This window comes from Anastrepha ludens, chromosome 5, assembly GCF_028408465.1.
Source record: "Anastrepha ludens isolate Willacy chromosome 5, idAnaLude1.1, whole genome shotgun sequence".
NCBI classification, from domain to species: Eukaryota; Metazoa; Arthropoda; class Insecta; order Diptera; family Tephritidae; genus Anastrepha; species Anastrepha ludens.
Window position 1 is genome coordinate 84,096,561 of NC_071501.1, and position 20,296 is coordinate 84,116,856.

The window sequence follows — 20,296 nt, forward strand, 5'->3', positions numbered from 1 at the left end:
ACACATGCCATCCACTCAGCCACTCAGGCATTCAGGCGTTCCAGCGACGCTTTCATCGTCTCAATCGTTTTGTTGGCGGCAAGCAACGGCGCACTGCAATCCAATAAGAAGCAGGCAGTCAAGCATTCAGTATTCGTACGACGACAAACGAGCAGCAGCGTTTTGTATTCTATTTTCTTTTCATTGAAATTTCTTTATCGTTTTTGCTCAACAACTGCTGCAGCCGCTGTTGCTTCCCTTTGCCTCCTGCCACTAGCAACTGGGTTGCTTGGCAGCTTTTTTACACAAATTTTCTGCACATTTCTTCCCAGTACACATTTTTCACTTTTTCCATTTTATTCTTCCGTTTGCTTAGCTGCTTTTGTTGAGCGTCTAACAAGCGCTTTTCCCGGCACTCACTGGCTGCTCGATTAGTTGCGCCTTCTGCGCTGATCGCACATCTCAGCAGTAGGCTGCTTAACAAACAACAGCAACAGCAACAAGAGTATCAGCACCTGCGGTTGGTTGTGGGCAGCACTCGTATGCCAGTGTAGTTGTGCGTGCGTTTGTGTGCGTGTGGAAAACGCATGCGCATGCGCGTGCACCTCTCGATTGATGTTGATGTGGAAAATTTCTACTCGCACCCAAAACTAACAGTCCGTAGCTAACCAAGGTAGCGCAACCAACCTAGCAACCCACCGGCAGTCCAGCTTCCCAGCTATGCAACCTTTTTGCCAGCCTTCAAGCTTCACTAGACTTGCTAGTCACAAAATGCGTTTCGATTCTTTGGCTTTTGTATTCACAGCATTGTTTTGGTGTATTGTTTTGTTTTGCTTGTATTGCTTTCGCTCACCTCCAGACATTCTCGGTTTCGTGTGTGATCGCCTATCAGCGTTGAATTCTCGCCAGCAGCTCACTGCCCATAAGTGTTTGCTGCGTTCCAAATGAGCGCCGCCGTCTTATTGTGAAAATACGTTTAAGTGAAAATGTTTTTTTTACTTTTAAATTTTTTTTCAGTATTTTTAATTTTTTTTTCACACACGCTCATACGTATTGCGCTATGCCTTCATTTACTTCACCAAAGAATTTATCGCTAGAATTTGCGTCAAATGGTTTGTATTTTTTTTTGTTTGGGAATTCTGAATATGATAGGATATTTCTTTTTGATTTGTCTGGCATTGTTGTTGTGATGGCTTTGTGAAATGCCTTTCCAGTATTAAAAAAGTAGTCAATTATGTGGTAATACTTATCAGACTTACGTTAACCCCTTTTCTGCCGCAAAATAAAACTAACAGCGCCTACCTCAAAGATGGTGGTTCTGCCTAGAAATTTTGTGTGCGCAATAAAAATTATTAAACAAAAATGTTATTTAAATATTACAGAAAATATCGAAATAATGGAATTGACGCAGTTACAGAAGTCAGACGCATCAGATATTGAAATGGAAATACAATAACATTTTTGTATGGAAAATTTTTGGAACATTTTTGTATCGGTTTTTTTTTGGCGATGAGGTTGGGTTCAAAACGCCTTGGAACCATATAGTAACCGTCGTTACTATGCATGTGGTGATTCCACCAGAATTATGACTCCTCTTCACTTGGAATTTTCCCCCAACCCTTGGACTGCTTCCGCATTGCTTGGTGGTAGAGGTCCAAGACGGCGTCCTCAGAATTGAAGAAGTTGTGCTCCGCGTCATCGCATTCAGTATCGCCGTAAATGCAATTTGGTAGGTTCCCTTTTCCATTCGCCACAAATATTTGCGAAAGGACCCGTGTCCGGACAAAAACTGTGTGAGGTAATATCTAGTTAACTTCACTGTGCTTTCTTTCTATCCACTTTTTCAAATCGGGTATTAGTCTCGCTGTCCATCTACACTACTGTTCAGAGTTCCATCTTGTTTGCCTGGAATTCCTAAGATTTTTGCCTCCCATCTCCGTTTGCGCTCTTGTGCTAGAAGTTGTATATGGAGGATTCTGCTGATAACTAAAACCGCTACTTACCGCTGATACAGTTCTGTATGAAGAAGCCACTCTGGAAACGCAGGTGCGTTGCACAGATTGAAAAGTTTTTCGCCGGCACCCATATTTCGCATGAATCGAGCTTGTCGTGTCGATTAAAAGTTTTCGCTTCCTCTGAGTTCAGCCTCCAAGGTTTGCCATGAGCTTACTTAAGATGACACTTTCTTTAGCAGACAGCTCTTGTGGCAGCATGATTTATGTGCGCCCGGTAAGTTAGTCTTGCATCTAATGGCACTCCTAGGTATTTGACCGCACTTTTTGTCGATAAAGTGGCCCCGAGTACTACTCGCCTTAATGGGACTCGTCTGTTGGTTACTCGTACAAGGATTAGCTCTGTTTTTTCTGTGGGCATTTTTAATCTGTGGACCTCTAGCCATGTCTATACTCGGATCATTACCTGATTTAAATTTCTTTGGGCTTCGCCAGTGCTTCTAGCGATTATAACAGCTTCAATGTCGTCTGGAAATCGAACTAAATGCACATCCTGAGGCATCTCTATTCGAACGATTTCATCGTAGCTTATATTCCAAGGTTCAGGTCCGAGTATTGACCCTTGGGCTGCATCTGCTGTATCAGAGGACGCGATTGCTTAGATAGCTGCGAGTAATCTCGAAAATGGATTATTCGGGATTTGGAATTTTACCTTTAAGGTTTGAATTGTGGCAGCATCTTAACCTGTTGAAAGTATTTCTAATGGTCAGTGTGGCTAGTAATACTTAACTAAATTAACGTACTTACGTATATACTTACTTACATAACTTGCCTACTTACATACTTATGTACTTACTTAGCATACTAAATTAACTTACTTATTTACTTACTTACGTACTTAGCTTAATTACTTACTTAAGTAACTTACTTACCCACCTAGGTGCTCACTTAATTACTTACTTAAATAACTTGCTTACTTACATACTTATGTACTTACTTAACATCCTAAATTAACTTACTTACGTACTTAGCTGATTACTTAAGTAACTTATTTAGTCACCTACTTACATACTTATGTACTTACTTAGCATACTTACATACTTTCTTACTTACATTCTTAATTATTTACTTACTTGCTTCCATACTTCCTTACTTACTTAGCTTAATTATTTATGTAACTTATTCACCTTACTTACTTACATAGATTTCTTACTTACATACTTATGTACTTACTTACTTACTTACTTCAGTACTTAATTAGCTACTTACTCACATACTTACTTACTTACTTACTTAATTACTTACTTACTTACGTTCTTACTTACTTACACACTTACTTACTTACTTTCTTACCTACTTACGTACTTAGCTTAGTTACTTCAGGAACTTAAGTTAGTTACTTACTTACTTAAGTAAGTACCTTTTTAACTCACCTACTTGCTTACTTAAATACTTAAGTACATAGCATTCTTACTTACATACTTATGTCCTTACTTAGCATACTAAATTAACTTATTTATGTACATACTTACTTGCTTCCTTACTTACTTAGCTTAATTACTTAATCACTTATTTAACTTATTCCTTTCCTAACCACTTACTTAAATACTTAATTAGTTACTTACTTACATACTTACTTACTTGCTTATGTACTTGCGAACTTACATACTTACGCACTTACTTACTTACGTACTTAGCTTAATTACTTACTTACATAAGTAACTTATTTATTCACCTACTTGCTTACTTAAATACTTTATTACTTACTTAATATACATAACTTTCTTACTTACATACTTATGTACTTACTTACTTACTTATTCACCTTCCTACTTACTTAAATACTGAATTTGTTACTTACTTAATTACTTAAATAATTTATTTACTCACCTACTTACTTACTTACTTAACTACTTACATAGCTTACATACTTATGTACTTACTTACTTACTTAGTTAACTTACTAACTTACCTACTCACTTACTTTCTTACTTACTTATCTAACTTACTTACTTACCTACTTACTTACTTAAATAATATACTTAATTCCTTACTTACATAACTTGCTCACTTACATACTTATGTACTTACTTACTCATTCACTTACTTAATTCACTAACTTACTTATTTACTTACGTAAGTACATAATTACTTACTCACGATTTCCGCAATTCCCTCGATATATTCGCCTATTGGCCTACCAGGGCGTTCCTTATCTTTGACGTTCGACGTTCATGTTACTAGAACGGAATTCTAAGAACCAGCTGTGCATTTGATATTATTTGGGCCCATAAATGGCACAGATTTTTTGGCCATCTGTACCAAAAATGTATCGAAGTTTCTCTCTTTTTTAAGTACATTCTGGACGGTTGTAACTCACAACTAGTACCACCAAACCAGACACCTTTTTAAGCGTACCGTCGCCTTTAAATCGAGAAATGGTTGCGGCCTATTGTGATGTAGATGTAGCTCCTTAAAGAGGGTATTCTAATGGAGAGGCATGAATTTCGCCCAGTTTTTGAAGCGTTTTACAAAGGAAACATAAAGAATTTTTAATATCCATTTTTTTATTGATTTATTACATTAAAAGCTAACGCAAACAAAAAAAAATTAAAATTAACAAAATTACGCGCAGTCAAAGTAGAGGGTCCAAAAAAAAGGGGGTGTCCGGGCGTGCATGATTCCAATCCTCCTGGTGATCTGAAAAATAAAAACCAAACGGATACTAAATTGTTATGGATGCAGCTATCGAGTGAGCCTTCGTCAAGTTAAAAAAAAATGTTCACAATATGGCGGCTGTTTGAAAAAAAATGTATTTTCGAATATTTTTCCAACAGGGCCGATTTATGAAATGAAAAGTTATAGCTTCGAGCAAGGGTTATCCAATGAAGAAATTGAAATAAAAAACATCCTCCCCGAATTTGAAGTAAATCGGTGCATTAGGAATCGGGATATCCTTACCGCCAGCTCGAAAAAAAGAGAAAATAGTTTGAGAAAAACGCGTTCAAAGCGAAACGCCTACCGTCTTTTGTTCAGTTGAAGCGGTCGGATCAGAACCGATGCCATGTCACCAAAAAGGCTATAACTCATGAAATAATAGGAATTTTAAAATATTTCATGGCATATTCTTAAATGTCTAAGCTTTGAAAATGTCTAAGCTCTTAAAGACATCGAGCGAAAAAATGGTCAGAACTTTTTTTTCCCCCAATCCTAATTCAGCAAGGATTAAATTTTTGATAATGTCTTTCATGCTAATAAAAATTTGATCCTCCATGGTCTTGATATTTTTTTTTTAATTCAATCATTTTCTACCGATTCCTTAAATAAGAAGTGTATCCATGCCTTTAATTTGATATGTCCAACAAAGCACCATCTCAAAATCCATTGGGAATCCTTTTATCCGCAAGCAAGCTCTGGATAAGGTCGATCTGATGCAAGCAGGCCAACAGTAGATGAACCACGTAGCCCACTTCTAAGGTAACCAGATAGGACTGACCTAAAAGGAGTGAACCACGAACCAGGTCCCTCATCAATCTACACTGGCCTTGCATTAGTTCAGTGGTTTGACATCATCATCATCATCACTTCCTAATGGAGACAGCTGGAAAGTGTATCGGATTTTCCTCTAATAAAGTCTGTTGTGGCTGCAAAAGCGAGTGGGAAAGGAGAGTATTGAACACCTTCGCTGTCAGTGTCCCACTACTACCAGTAACCGACATCGCTGCCTAAACTCTTACTTCTTTGGATGCCAGACAAACATAGAATCTGCAACAATCCATAGTTTTTTTATTATTTCTACGAGAGACAAATTGTTTTTTTCCACAGCGTGAATTAGAGGTGGAAATGTATGCCCAAAAACAAGTATTATCGCAATGAGCCTCCAAACCTAAGTGGGTGCCTCTTAAATGAAATTTGAAAAGGCCGAGCCAAGGAGCATAAGGAGATTTGAGGAGGTGGCTGATTAAGCACTCAGGCTAAAAAGTCCTTGTATTTAGAGCTCTGGAAAGAGGGTAGATAGTCAAGGAGAAAAGAAGAAGAAAAGTATCAGGAAAGAATAGAGATAGAGATAGAAATAGATATAGAGATAGAGATAGAGAAAGAGATAGAGATAGAGATAGAGATAGAGATAGAGATAGAGATAGAGATAGAGATAGAGATAGAGATAGAGATAGAGATAGAGATAGAGATAGAGATAGAGATAGAGATAGAGATAGAGATAGAGATAGAGATAGAGATAGAGATAGAGATAGAGATAGAGATAGAGATAGAGATAGAGATAGAGATAGAGATAGAGACAGAGATAGAGATAGAGATAGAGATAGAGATAGAGATAGAGATAGAGATAGAGATAGAGATAGAGATAGAGATAGAGATAGAGATAGAGATAGAGATAGAGATAGAGATAGAGATAGAGATAGAGATAGAGATAGAGATAGAGATAGAGATAGAGATAGAGATAGAGATAGAGATAGAGATAGAGAGTTAGAGATAGTTAGTCCTATGAGAATTTTTCAGAATCTTTGGCAATTCTGTAGAGAACGCATATTACTCATTCTCATGACATCGGAACCCAAAACTCGTAGCCGTGCTCCAGGAAAGGCAGGACACTCACACAGAAAGTGCTCAGTGCTATCCGCCTCCTCCAAGCAAGACAGGCATATTGGGTCCTCAATGATTCCAATGGTGGTCATATGCTGACCCTATGGGTTGCATCCTGTAATAATACCAACCATCAGCCGAACGTCTTTCCTTCCAAGTTTTAGTAGAAAGTTTGACAGTTTTCAGACTTGTCACAAAACAGTTTGCAGTTCTGCAGCGTTCTAGACCGGACCATCGCTCTTTATGACCGGACCTTATCGCCTCTACATTTTCTCCTAAAATAGTCTAAAGCACGTTTGTTCTTACATTGTAATCCAATTGGGCACAGCGCCTCTTCTCTTTTCGTGTTTTTTTTTCTCATTCTTCTTCACCACAAATGCACACAAATGCATGATTGCCTATTTATAAGGCACTTTGAAGCTTTAACTGTTTTTATTTTCAAGTATTTATTAGCATTGCCTCATGAAATCTGAATTAGCAGCAACGTAAAATTTACAGCTAAGAAAATATGCATAATTGTCACGACCGTTAGTTGCGCTGCGCTTGCAATCAACATTTACCGTTTGCTACCAAATTGCAAAATTGCCAATTGCAAATTGCCCATACAACATGGCAACCCTTTTTTGGCACCACTATGCTACCGGCAACATGGATAGTTTAATTAGAGCTATTCGCGATTTCTGTGCGAGAGTTAACAACACCCGCGCCAAGCGGAAAAAATCACTGTCTCAACTAAAAGGGACCACCACCACCGCGCACGCCACAGCAACACTGTACGCGCTGAAAGAAGTATAGCCAACGCTCGCTTACCAACTGATACTAAATCAATACATGCGAATTTTCAATAAATATGTGCGAATATTTGTTGGTGTGCGTGTGGGTGTGCGTGTGTTTGTATCACTTATTTTGCATATTGTCCAATCGCTGTGGTTCGTTGGCTCATCCTTTTATGGCAATATTTCAATTTGCTCGTTAAATTAGAACGCGTAAAATGTATTGTTTCGTATGCCACAAGGTGAGCAGCATCCAGCCAGCGCGCAGTTTTTATCTAGATATCCAGCCGTAGTATGATACTTACCTGGCTACCTATAGAGGGAGGCTGCAGTGCATTTGTTAGTAGTTACAAGCGTCACAAGATAACTCGTGCGTCTGCTGGTCTATTTAAAATCGCATTTTTAGACTCATTCCTAATGCAGCAGATTCCTACAAATAATTGCAATGTAATTCTGTTGCAAACGAGCCATACAAATCATATATCCGTCGCTGCAGCTTCGCTATCTAAGATTTGTCCAAAAAAAATGTACTTTTTTTCTTTTTTATTTTTTATTTGTTATACTTCTAACAAACATACTTCTTTCTTATGCTCTGCCTTGCAGGTTCGCCACCGCTCACCGGCACCGGCATCGTGCGCGTCATTGTGCAAGACATGAATGATCATAGTCCAGAATTTGCGCGTCCCTTCTATCTCGCCAGCGTGCAGGAGAATCTGCCTGCTGGCACCAAGGTACTACAGCCCGTGGCCACGGACAAGGACAGCGGCGATAATGCGAAACTGCGCTTCACGCTGCTTGGCGAGAAAATCGACAAATTCCATATCGACTCGGAGACGGGCGAAATCACAACCGCCGTCATGCTCGATCGTGAGGAGACCGCCGTATACTATCTGACGCTGATGGCGCAAGACAGCTCAGCGACAGAGCCACGCGCTAGCGCAGTCAATCTGACCATCACTGTGCTCGATGTCAATGACAATACGCCCAACTTTAATGCGGCCAGTTTTAATGTGAATGCGCCCGATGGCATACGTGCGGGTGAGTTTGTGTTTGGCGCAAGAGCGACAGACTTGGATGACGGCATCAATGCGCTTATCAGCTACAACATCAGTGGCAAGGATATCGATAAGTTCACCATCGACTCGAAGAGTGGTGTGATTAAGGCAAAAACGCCACTGGGCGCACGCGAGAATACCAGTTTCGACACAATTTACAGTATCGTCTTGCATGCTATGGACCAGGGCACTGAGCCGAGATCATCCACAGCCGATCTGACTGTACTGTTACGGCCGGCCACACTCTTTCCGAGTTTCTCGTACATGGCTACTACGCAATTTATGCTGTCGGAGGACGTGCTGGAGGGCAAAGTTATTACGACAATTGTGGCGACATCGCCCAAGAAGGGCAACGCCGGCAATATCAAGTATGAAATTGCTGGTGGCAATATTGGCGCAGCTGTGCATATTGATGCCAGCACTGGTGTGTTATCGGTCGGCAAGGATGGCTTGGACTTTGAAACCGCGCATACGTATGAGATATGGATCGAAGCAGCGGACTCAGATCAACCGCGCTTGCGTAGCGTTATATTGTTGACCATCAATGTGACCGATGCCAACGACAATGCGCCAGTCATAGACAAGATGACTTACTTTGCTGAAATCCTAGAGGAAGAACCACCACCGCAATTCATTGTGAAGGTGCATGGCACCGATCGCGATTCGGGCGATAATGGCGAATTATCTTATCGGCTGACCGATGACTTTGAGGGCACATTTGAGATTGACTCCGACTCTGGTGAAATATACACCACAATGCGCTTAGATCGCGAAGAAATCGGTGCCTATGAGCTGCTCGTTGAAGCAGTCGATCAAGGCATGCCACAACTCACCGGCTCTGCAAGTGTACAAATCACTTTGTTGGATAAAAATGATAATCCACCGAAGTTTACGCGCCTCTTTTCGGTAAACGTGACGGAAAATGCAAACATCGGCAGTTTTGTGATACAAGTCACCTCTTCGGACTTGGATGTGGGCGCAAATGCGAATGCAACATACAGTTTCACCGAAAATCCAGGTGAAAAGTTTAAGATCGACGCGATCAGTGGCAATGTTACCGTCGCCGGCTATCTGGATCGCGAGCAACAAGACGAGTATTTGCTGAAAATTGTCGCCTCTGATGGCGCTTGGCGCTCGGAAACGCCGATTACTATCACCGTGCAGGATCAGAATGATAACGCGCCGGAGTTCGAGCACAGCTACTACAGCTTCAATTTCCCCGAACTACAACGTGCAGTCGCGTTTGTAGGACAAGTAATCGCCACCGATCGTGACAAGCAAGGACCGAATTCTGTTATTTCATACTCATTGCAACATCCCTCCGATTTGTTCACCATCGACCCGGCCACGGGTGAGATTTTCAGCAAACGCAAGATGAAGTACAAGCACTCACAGCTCGAAACCTCACCGGAAAATATGTACTCGATGATTGTGCTTGCAACAGATAATGGCAAGCCGCCCTTGAACTCAGAATGCTTGGTGAATATCAATATAGTGGATGCTAATAACAACCCACCGAAATTCGAAAAAGCTGCCTATCTCGCGCCCGTGCCAGAGAAGGCAATGAGCGGTCAGCGCGTGCTCAAGGTGCACGCGGTGGACGCTCTCGACTATGGCGTGAATGCGGAAATCGACTATATGCTGCTGCAAGGCAATGGCACAGATTACTTTACGATCAGCAAGCACGACGGTTGGATTTCCGTATCGAAACCACTCAATGTGCAGGCGAATACAGTATTTTTGGTGACGGCGCGCGCTACTGATCGCGGCGTGCCGCCACTAGCGGACGAAACGCGTGTTACCATCGTTGTGACGGGCGAAAACAGGCACACACCGGAGTTCACCGCGCTGAGTTACCAAGTCATAGTGCCCGAAAATGAGCCGATTGGCTCGACTATACTAACTGTTACGGCTTCAGACAAAGACGAGGGTCCAAATGGCATGTTGACCTATTACTTTTCGGGTGGCAATGAACGCAAGGAGTTCAGTGTGCACAAAGAAACTGGCGCGGTGACTATTCTACAGCCACTGGACTACGATTTGATACAGGAGTACTACTTGAATATAACCGTCGAGGACTTGGGTTACAAACCAAAGAAGGCCATTGCTATGTTGACCGTCATATTGACCGACATCAACGACAACCCACCATTGTTTAATCAGTCTGAGTACCATGCGTTGATACCTGAAAACCGTCCGCCAAATACATTTGTCTTCAAAGCACACGCGACCGACAAAGACTCGCCGAAGAACGCCATTATACGCTACTCGATCACCAGCGGTACGGGCAAAAATCTCTTCAAGATCAATTCGAGCACTGGCGAGATCAACTCTGCGGTAGCATTCGATTATGAGGAGCGGCGTGAATACAATTTGCAAATAATGGCAGCCAATCCAGATTCGCAAATGCAAAGCACTGCTATGGTCATCGTGCACATAACAGGCGTCAACGAGTACTACCCACAATTTGTGCAACCCGTCTTCCACTTTGATGTATCCGAGTCGGCTGAGGTTGGCACCTCTGTGGGCTCCATACAAGCCACCGATAAAGATGCTGGCGATGATGGCAAAGTCTATTACCTGCTGGTGGGTTCGAGCAACGATAGAGGATTCTCCATCAACGCCATGACCGGCATCATGTACGTGTCGCGTCATCTCGATCGCGAGACACAGAGCCGCGTTGTGCTTGCGGTAATGGCAAAAAATTATGGCGGCATACGTGGCAATGACACTGATGAGGCACAAGTGATCATCTCCATACAGGATGGCAATGACCCGCCTGAGTTCCTGAAATCACTCTACACTACGCACATCTCAGAGGCAGCGCCTGTGGGCACGAAGATTATTAGCGTCAAGGCAGTCGACAAGGATGTACGCCTACAAAACAATCAATTCAGCTACTCGATCATTAATGGCAATTTAAATCAAACATTCAAAGTTGATCCACTAAGTGGCGATATTGAGACAGCGCGCGCTTTGGACCGTGAAACTGTGCCGATATTCAATTTAGTTGTGGGCGCCATCGATACAGGCGTACCACCGCAGACGGGCACCACAACGGTGAAGATCGAACTGGAGGACGTGAACGACAATGGGCCAACATTCGAGTCTAGTGGCTTGATTGGTTACATATCTGAAAATGAGCCGGCGGGCACCTCTATCATGACACTCGTCGCAAATGATCCTGATCTGCCACCAAATGGCGGACCCTTCACTTACTACCTCGTGGGCGGCAAACACAAAGCATACCTTTCGATTGACAAACACTCAGGTCTGGTCAAGTCGACAAGAAGTTACGATCGCGAAGCAACACCGTCGTTGGAGGCGGCGATCGAGGTGGAGGACAACGGTGAGCCAAAGCAGCGCGCACAACATGTGCTCACCATCAAAGTGCTTGATCAGAACGATAGTCCGTCCTCGCCACGCATGGTGCATGTGCTGCTCAACACCTACAACGATGAAATACCCATCGGTAAGATTGCGGATGTGCATCCCAACGATCCAGACATCACTGGCGATTATAAATGCAAGATTGTGGCAAATGCGCAGTCTAGTCCGTTGGGTATACTCATAATACCAAACGCTTGTGACTTGCACACCACCTACCAGACCACCGTCAACGGCTACTCATACACCGTTTCGGGTAACGACGGCAAGCATAACGATGTTGCATCCACTGTCACCGTAGGCTTCCAAAACTTTGACAGCGACGCAGTGGCGCAATCCATCACAATACGCGTGCCCGAAATGACGGCCGAGTACTTCCTAGCGACGCACTATCGCAACTTCGTGGAACTATTCAAGACGACAATTGAGCCCAGCGACGAACTCAAGCTATACAGCATACGCAATACAGGCGAACACTCCGCTGATGTGGAACTCATATTGGCGGTACGTAACGCAAATCTGTCCTATCGCACGCCACGCTACATCATCGAACGTTTGAATAAGAAACGCGAATCAATTGAACGTCTCTTGCAAGCGCCTGAGGGTGTGTTAATCGGCTACAATCCTTGCAGTTCAGCAGCGACGGGCGCTTGCGAAAACGGTGGCATGTGCACTGCCGAAATACGCGTGCACGAAGAGACGCACACGCTGAACATCGTCGACAGTCAGTCGTTGATCTTTAGTGGGCCACATGTTTCACACGACTACAGCTGTAGGTGTCCAGATGGTTTCACCGGCCAGCAATGTGATAAGCAACAAGATCCTTGCACGCCGAATCCGTGCGAGGCGAATGCGCAATGCCGCCGCATAGGCTACGACTTCCAGTGTATTTGTCCGCCTAATCGAGAGGGCAAGAATTGTCAGCAGGAACGCGGTGATGTGTGCTCAAGCAATCCGTGTCGCGGTGGTGGTTCCTGCAGACATAGTCCAGATGGCGCCTCATTCTTTTGCCTTTGCAGGCCAGGTTATCGCGGAAATCAATGCGAGCATGTGTCCGATTCATGCCGGCCCAACCCCTGTCTGCATGGTGGGCAGTGTGTCAGCTTGAAACCGGGTTACAAGTGCAATTGTGCGGATGGGCGTTATGGGCGGCATTGCGAGCGCGCAACATTCGGTTTTCAGGAGCTCTCTTACATGACCTTTCCAGCATTGGATGCAGCGACTAATGACATTACCATCATTTTTGCCACAACCAAACCGGATGCGTTACTGCTCTACAACTATGGCATACAAACGGGTGGACGCTCTGATTTTGTGGCGATTGAGGTGGTGAAAGGAAAGGCGTTCTTCTCTTTTGGTGGCGCGCGCACAGCTATAACTACTGTAGTCGTGGACGCCAATAGCAAAGAGAGTTTGGCCGATGGCAAATGGCACAAAGTTACCGCCACGCGCAACGGGCGCGTCATGTCGTTGAGTGTGGCCAAGTGCTCGGAGAATGGGGATGTTTGCGAGGACTGTCGACCCGGCAATGCAAACTGCTATGCGCAGGACGTTGGACCTATTGGGTAAGTTAAAAATTTGTAAATAAATCAAAAAAATATTCTCATATGTTTTCACTCACCTTTGCAGCACTTTGAATTTCAATAAGCAACCGCTGCTGATTGGCGGTCTTGCCTCCGCAGATCCAGTGTTGGAGCGCCCAGGTCAAATACACACGGATGATCTCGTTGGCTGCATGCACAGCGTATCAGTGAATGGACGCGCGCTGAATATGAGCAATCCCTTGAAGCAGCGTGATGTGCTGCCCACTTGCAACCGCAAAACCGATGGTGGTCCGTGTCAGCAGAGTTTGCCCAACGATCCGGCGCTATCGCTTTGCGGCAACTTTGGCACGTGCATGGATCGCTGGCACACAGCCATGTGTCAGTGTGGCGCCAATCTACTCTCACCCGATTGTTACAGCTCATTGGAACCGATCACGGTTATGAGTGGTGCCTTCGTGGAGTTCAAAATTTCGGAAAAACATCGTCGCATGCAACTACTGGATAATTTGTATGCTGCCAGTAACATTTGGTCGTATGATATTGCGCGCCGCAGACGCTTCACCGTTAGTAGCGACAACATTACGGCGCTTGCGCAAACTGTAGATCTACCGAAAACCGTTAGTCTGCTCTTTCGCACCTACAAAGAAGATGGTTTGCTACTTTTTGCGGCCACCAATAAACAGTACACCGCAGTCGAACTAAAAGCTGGTAAATTAGTCTATTACTCCAAGCAGAACGCCGTGGTGAATATGACCATCCAGCAGCCGAGTATGCTGAGCGACGGCAAGTGGCACAATCTCACGCTCTTCACATCGAATCGGGTGCTCCGTCTACTGATAGATGACAACAAAGTAGGCGATGAGCTTGATTCGGCCGGCGTTCACGACTTTCTCGATCCATATCTGACCGTACTCTCTATAGCAGGCGTACGGCGCGAATATTATCCGCAGGAAAATGTGCCTACCAGCTATGAGGGCTGCATTGCCAACTTCACAATCAACAACGAAGTGCAACCCTTCAATGGTTCGGGCACCGTTTTCAACGAGGTGGTTGCGCGCGGCAAAGTGGCTTATGGCTGTGTTGGTGACTTGGGTATTGGCGCGGCACAAGCCTCCGATCCAGTTAGTATAGGCATCACGCTGGTGATTGTCTTCTTCGTCATACTCGTTGTGGCCATTTTGGGTTCCTATGTTATTTACCGTTTCCGTGGCAAACAGGAAAAGATTGGCAGTCTGAGTTGCGGTGTGCCTGGCTTTAAATTAAAACACAGCGCTGGCTCGGCAGCGTCGCAGAATCAAGCGGATCATGTGCTGTCGCGTGGCCGGGGCGTACATGCCGGCGATGGTGCAGTCAGCTATCATGTGGACAGTGGTGATTTGATACGCGGTGTAGGCGGTCATCACATGGTCGGCCCCGAGTTGATATCAAAGAAGTTTAAGGAACGCGAAATCAACTCAAATGATCACCAACAACAACGGCCCCAGCGCCCCGATATAATCGAGCGTGAGGTGGTCAACAAGAGTCCGCCACTACGCGACGAGCATCATCCACCCATACCACCGCCCAGCCAAGCGCACCATCCACATGACCATGCAAGCTCTGTTGACTTAGGCTCCGAGTATCCCGAACACTACGATCTAGAGAACGCCAGCTCCATCGCACCATCCGACATTGACATCGTCTACCATTACAAAGGCTACCGCGAGGCGGGTGGCGTGCGTAAGTACAAAGCCACACCGGCACCGGTCGCCTCCTACACGCATCACAAGCACCAAGCCACTGCCGCACAACAGCAACATCGACATTCGCCACGTCATGGTGTCGGTGTCGGTGGCCCATTTGTGCCGCGTGTGCCGCCTCAAGCTAGTCAACCACCGCCACCTTCGAGTACACCACGTCCACATCAAAGCACGCCACTTGCGCGTCTCTCACCCAGCTCTGAATTGAGTTCACAGCAACCGCGCATACTCACGTTGCACGACATCTCAGGTAAGCCACTGCAAAGCGCGCTACTCGCCACCACCTCCAGTTCGGGAGGCGTCGGCAAAGATGCGCTGCACAGCAACAGTGAACGTAGCTTAAATAGTCCAGTCATGTCGCAGTTATCCGGTCAAAGTTCGAGCGCAAGTCGACAGAAACCCGGCGTTTCGGCGCAGTCACCACCACAAGCACCCATCGGCCTGACGGCTGAAGAGATCGAAAGACTAAATGTGCGACCGCGCACTTCCAGTCTAGTATCAACACTAGACGCTGTCTCTTCCAGCAGCGAAGCGCCACGCGTGCCAGGTGGCGCACACCATTTAGCGCTCGGCGGTGGTCTACACAATGCCGATGTAGATGCACACAGCTCCACATCGACCGATGAGAGCGGCAACGATAGTTTCACCTGCTCGGAAATCGAATATGATAACAACAGTTTGAATGGCGATGCAAAGTATCCGACAAGCAAGTCGGTGCCCGACGATAGACCAGATCGCAGCGGTGTGGGACGTGCCATGAGTGGTGATGGCGTAGGTACAAGCATGGGTAAAGTGCCACCAATGCCACCACATTCATACGATGGCTTCGATTCGTCCTTTCGTGGCTCACTCAGCACTCTAGTCGCCAGCGATGATGACCTCTCAACGCGCATGGGCGGTATTTATAGGCAACTAAACGGGCCGGGTTCACCATCACAACCGAGTCTGGGCTGGAATTACTTGCTTAACTGGGGACCGAATTTCGAGAGTCTAATGGGTGTCATCAAAGACATCACGGAGCTGCCAGATGCGGTGGGCGAACAGCAGCAATTACAGGCGGCGCTATGTATGCCGGGAAATACGCAAAAGAACTCGGAGGAGTATGTGTAGCTGTGTGAAGCAGAAGCGGACCTCTCTTGAGAGAGAGCGTGAGAAAAGAGAGAGAGAGAGAGAGAGAGAGAGGGAGAGAGAGCGCATAGTTTTACGTAGGAAGTGTGAATAGCAGAAAGGGCTAAATACGTGATTTAGTGTATTTATGTAGCTTTAGTTTTTATCTCTTTATTTTTATTTTATTTAGTTCGGTTTAGTTTATTTAAAAGCAAACTAGTTGACATTAATTCCTGCCATTCACTAGGACTTTCACGCACAAACACTAATATTATTTATTGGGTCTGACTGAATGCCATGACTGTGCCCACGGGACTTTTACATTTAGTTTTAAGCGCGAATTCGTTATAAATAGACGATATGGAAAAAAAAAAAATGGCGGCTATCTGCTAATAAGCCGATTGCCACTGTCAGTTTTTAAATCAAGAGATTATTTTCATTTTTTTGGTCGTGTGAGTTATGGGCCTTGCAAAACAGAATTTCTAAAAATTAATTGTATCACTTTTTACTCCTACTGCCAAATATTTTGAGAGAATTCATCTGTAATTGTAATCATTTAATGCCTCAGTTAATTTTTAGTTAGTTTTAGCACTTCATTCAGACCACACTTTTAGGCTTAGGTAGCATAAGAAGAATGTATCCAATTTTGTGTTAAGGCCAATTGTGTTTTATCGCCTTGTATCAAGGCCTAACTCTAGTAGCCTGTAGGTAGGGTTAGTGTTAGCCTTCGCATAAATTAATTAATTGATTGTATAATTTAAACTTACGTAGTTATCCAATTAATAGCAGTAGCGTTAAGTTTTAGTACTCGGAATAAATTTAAAATATTTGTGTGCTATATTAAAAATAATTAAAAATATTGTAAAGCATTGAAAAAGATTTTAGATTTTTTTTTTTAGATTTTTTATTTTATTTGTAATGTATTTAACTAGAAACTGTATTAAAATAAAATCTTGCCATAAGATTTGCGCATATTTAAAAATAAAAAGTAAAGTTAATGCATGAAAGCAAAAAATAACTAAACAAAGAAGGTTTAGAAAATGTTAAAATAAAATTTAAAATAAATTAGAAATGAAACTATTTCTAGTTCTAAAAAGTAAAAGCAATCTTCCAAAAAGCTTTAAATAACAAATCTTTAATTATGAATTTCACTACTTCATATTTTTATTTAACTTACTAATTTTCAAAAATGCAAAAATTCAAACCCATTTGCTCGTACTTTATCATTTCAAAAAATTATTGTAGTTGTTAAAAAAAAATTAGTCTTCCTTTTTTGATACAAAAAAATTTAACGAAATTTAACGAAAATTTTTATAAAAATAAGGGACATGTAACTTGCACTTGAAAGCCATTTTGCCCCTTGCACTTTCGAGCAAAAATTTATTTTTCTACTTTTGTATAATATAAGTTTTAAGTAAACTTTAACGAACAAATTTTTAGTGAACAAATAAAATTCAAATACCCAATTAAAATATGTACAAATTGTTTTATTTTTTTCGAGGTAACAGGAAGTTTAACACTCTACAGCGTGAATTACTAAAGCGTTGGAAAAAAAAAATGGTTTAATTGATCAATCAATGAAACAATCAATCAATTGGTCAAAATGGGTTTATTCAATCAATCAATCAATCAGTCAATTGGGGAAAATGGGTTTATTTAATCAATAAATCAATCAATCAATCAAATGGTCAAAGTCGGTTTATTTAATCAATCACTCAACTGGTCAAAATAAGTTCATTTAATCAATCAATCAGTGAATCAATCAATTGGTAAAAATGAGTTTATTCAATCAATCACTCAATTGGTCAAAATAGGTTCATTTAATCAATCAATCAGTGAATCAATCAATTGGTAAAAATGAGTTTATTCCATCAATCAATCAATTGGTCGAAATGGGTTTGTTTAATCAATCAATCAATCAGTCAATTGGGGAAAATGAGTTTTTTTTAATCAATAAATCAATCAATCAATCAAATGGTCAAAGTCGGTTTATTTAATCAATCACTCAATTGGTCCAAATAGGTTCATTTAATCAATCAATCAGTGAATCAATCAATTGGTAAAAATGAGTTTATTCAATCAATCACTCAATTGGTCAAAATAGGTTCATTTAATCAATCAATCAGTGAATCAATCAATTGGTAAAAATTAGTTTATTCCATCAATCAATCAATTGGTCGAAATGGGTTTGTTTAATCAATCAATCAATCAGTCAATTGGGGAAAATGGGTTTTTTTTAATCAATAAATCAATCAATCAATCAAATGGTCAAAGTCGGTTTATTTAATCAATCACTCAATTGGTCCAAATAGGTTCATTTAATCAATCAATCAGTGAATCAATCAATTGGTAAAAACGAGTTTATTCAATCAATCACTCAATTGGTCAAAATAGGTTCATTTAATCAATCAATCAATCAGTGAATCAATCAATTGGTAAAAATGAGTTTATTCAATCAATCACTCAATTGGTCAAAATAGGTTCATTTAATCAATCAATCAGTGAATCAATCAATTGGTAAAAATGAGTTTATTCAATCAATCACTCAATTGGTCAATATAGGTTCATTTAATCAATCAATCAGTGAATCAATCAATTGGTAAAAATGAGTTTATTCAATCAATCAATCAATTGGTCGAAATGTGTTTATTCAATCAATCAATCAATCAGTCAATTGGGGAAAATGGGTTTATTTAATCAATAAATCAATCAATCAATCAAATGGTCAAAGCCGGTTTATTTAATCAATCACTCAATTGGTCAAAATAGGGTCATTTAATCAATCAATCAGTGAATCAATCAATTGATAAAAATGAGTTTATTCAATCAATCAATCAATTGGTCAAAATGGGTTTATTCAATCAATCAATCAGTCAATTGGGGGAAAATGGGTTTATTTAATACAGGATGGGCCATGTAAAATTTGCTTTCTGAATCGGCTATAAAAAAAGCTAATCAATATCATTTCAAACTTTTTTTTTATTTTGAAGATTCAACATTGTCATTTATGAATGAAAAATAATATCGTTAAAATCACTGCCACGACTGGCTTTACAGTAGGCCATTCGATCAATCCAATTTTTAAGCATATTTTCGATTGTTTGGGCTCCAATTTCATGAATAAATATTAAAGCTTCAATCGTCCCTGGATGGTTCGCATAGCATTTGTCCTTAACGGCCCCCCACAAAAAATAGTCCAACGGGCTTAAATCACAGCTCCGAGGCGGCCAATTGATATCGGAATTTCGGCTGATTATCCGGTTTTCAAAAACGGTAGCCAAAAGTTCGAGTGTAACTTTGGCAGTGTGACAAGTTGCACCGTCCTGTTGAAACCAAATGTCGTCCATGTCATCCTCTTCAATTTTTGCAAACAAAAACTCGTTGAGCATGTCACGGTAACGCTCGCCATTTACTGTAACCGCGGCTCTTCGCTCATTTTCGAAAAAAAAAATGGCCCGATGATGCCGCCAGACCAAAAACCGCACCAAACAGTGACTCGTTGTGGATGCATTTGCTTCTCTACAGTAACGTGTGGATTTTCTGAGCCCCAAATCCGACAATTTTGCTTATTGAGGCAGCCTTCGACGTGAAAATCAGAAAAGAAGAAGAAGACTCACCACTTTGGCAATAGGTTTTCAATATTTCCCCATTTTGTTCAAGCGTATAGCGTCCCATTTTATAAATGTCAAACCTTTAAGTAAATTATGAACACACTTTACATGTCATTTGTGTTACCATTCTCAAAAAAATAGGTGGTTCAAAAAGCAAAAGCTATATGGCCCAATGGGTAGCGAAATGATTCACAATTGGCGAAATCGAACTGCATATATGTAAACCAGAAATTCGTTTCACTAGCTCAGGTTTTCCCTGAAGGGAGGCGGCTGCTGTCTGGCGAAAAACAATATGCGAGCATGATTATTCTTTGTTGCCTACATTTGGGCTCGATTTATTACGAAGCACAGGGTGACAAGTAATTAGTAGCAAGTGATGAATGCCACCGGACTTGAAAATGTTTTTACTTCTTTACATCAAAATTTAACTTTGGATAAGAAAAGATATAACACTTTTTCAATTTTATTTGCAGCATCGTTAAAAATAAATTCCTGTACAACTTCTAGCCAATAGTTGCAAACAGTGGTGAGTGTAAAAATACGCGAAAAC

At 42.1% G+C, this 20,296-nt stretch overlaps 1 protein-coding gene across 1 annotated transcript in view; it reads left to right on the top strand.

The window, feature by feature from the left end:
- LOC128864784 (cadherin-related tumor suppressor-like) overlaps positions 1–17,053 on the top strand; it is a 136,035-nt gene extending 118,982 nt beyond the window's left edge. The window contains exons 7-8 of the mRNA XM_054104542.1: positions 7,907–13,310; positions 13,375–17,053. Coding sequence (XP_053960517.1) covers positions 7,907–13,310; positions 13,375–16,138 — 8,168 coding nt within the window. The 3' untranslated portion in view covers positions 16,139–17,053. The remainder of the gene's footprint in view (positions 1–7,906; positions 13,311–13,374) is intronic.
- Positions 17,054–20,296: the final 3,243 nt, after the last annotated feature.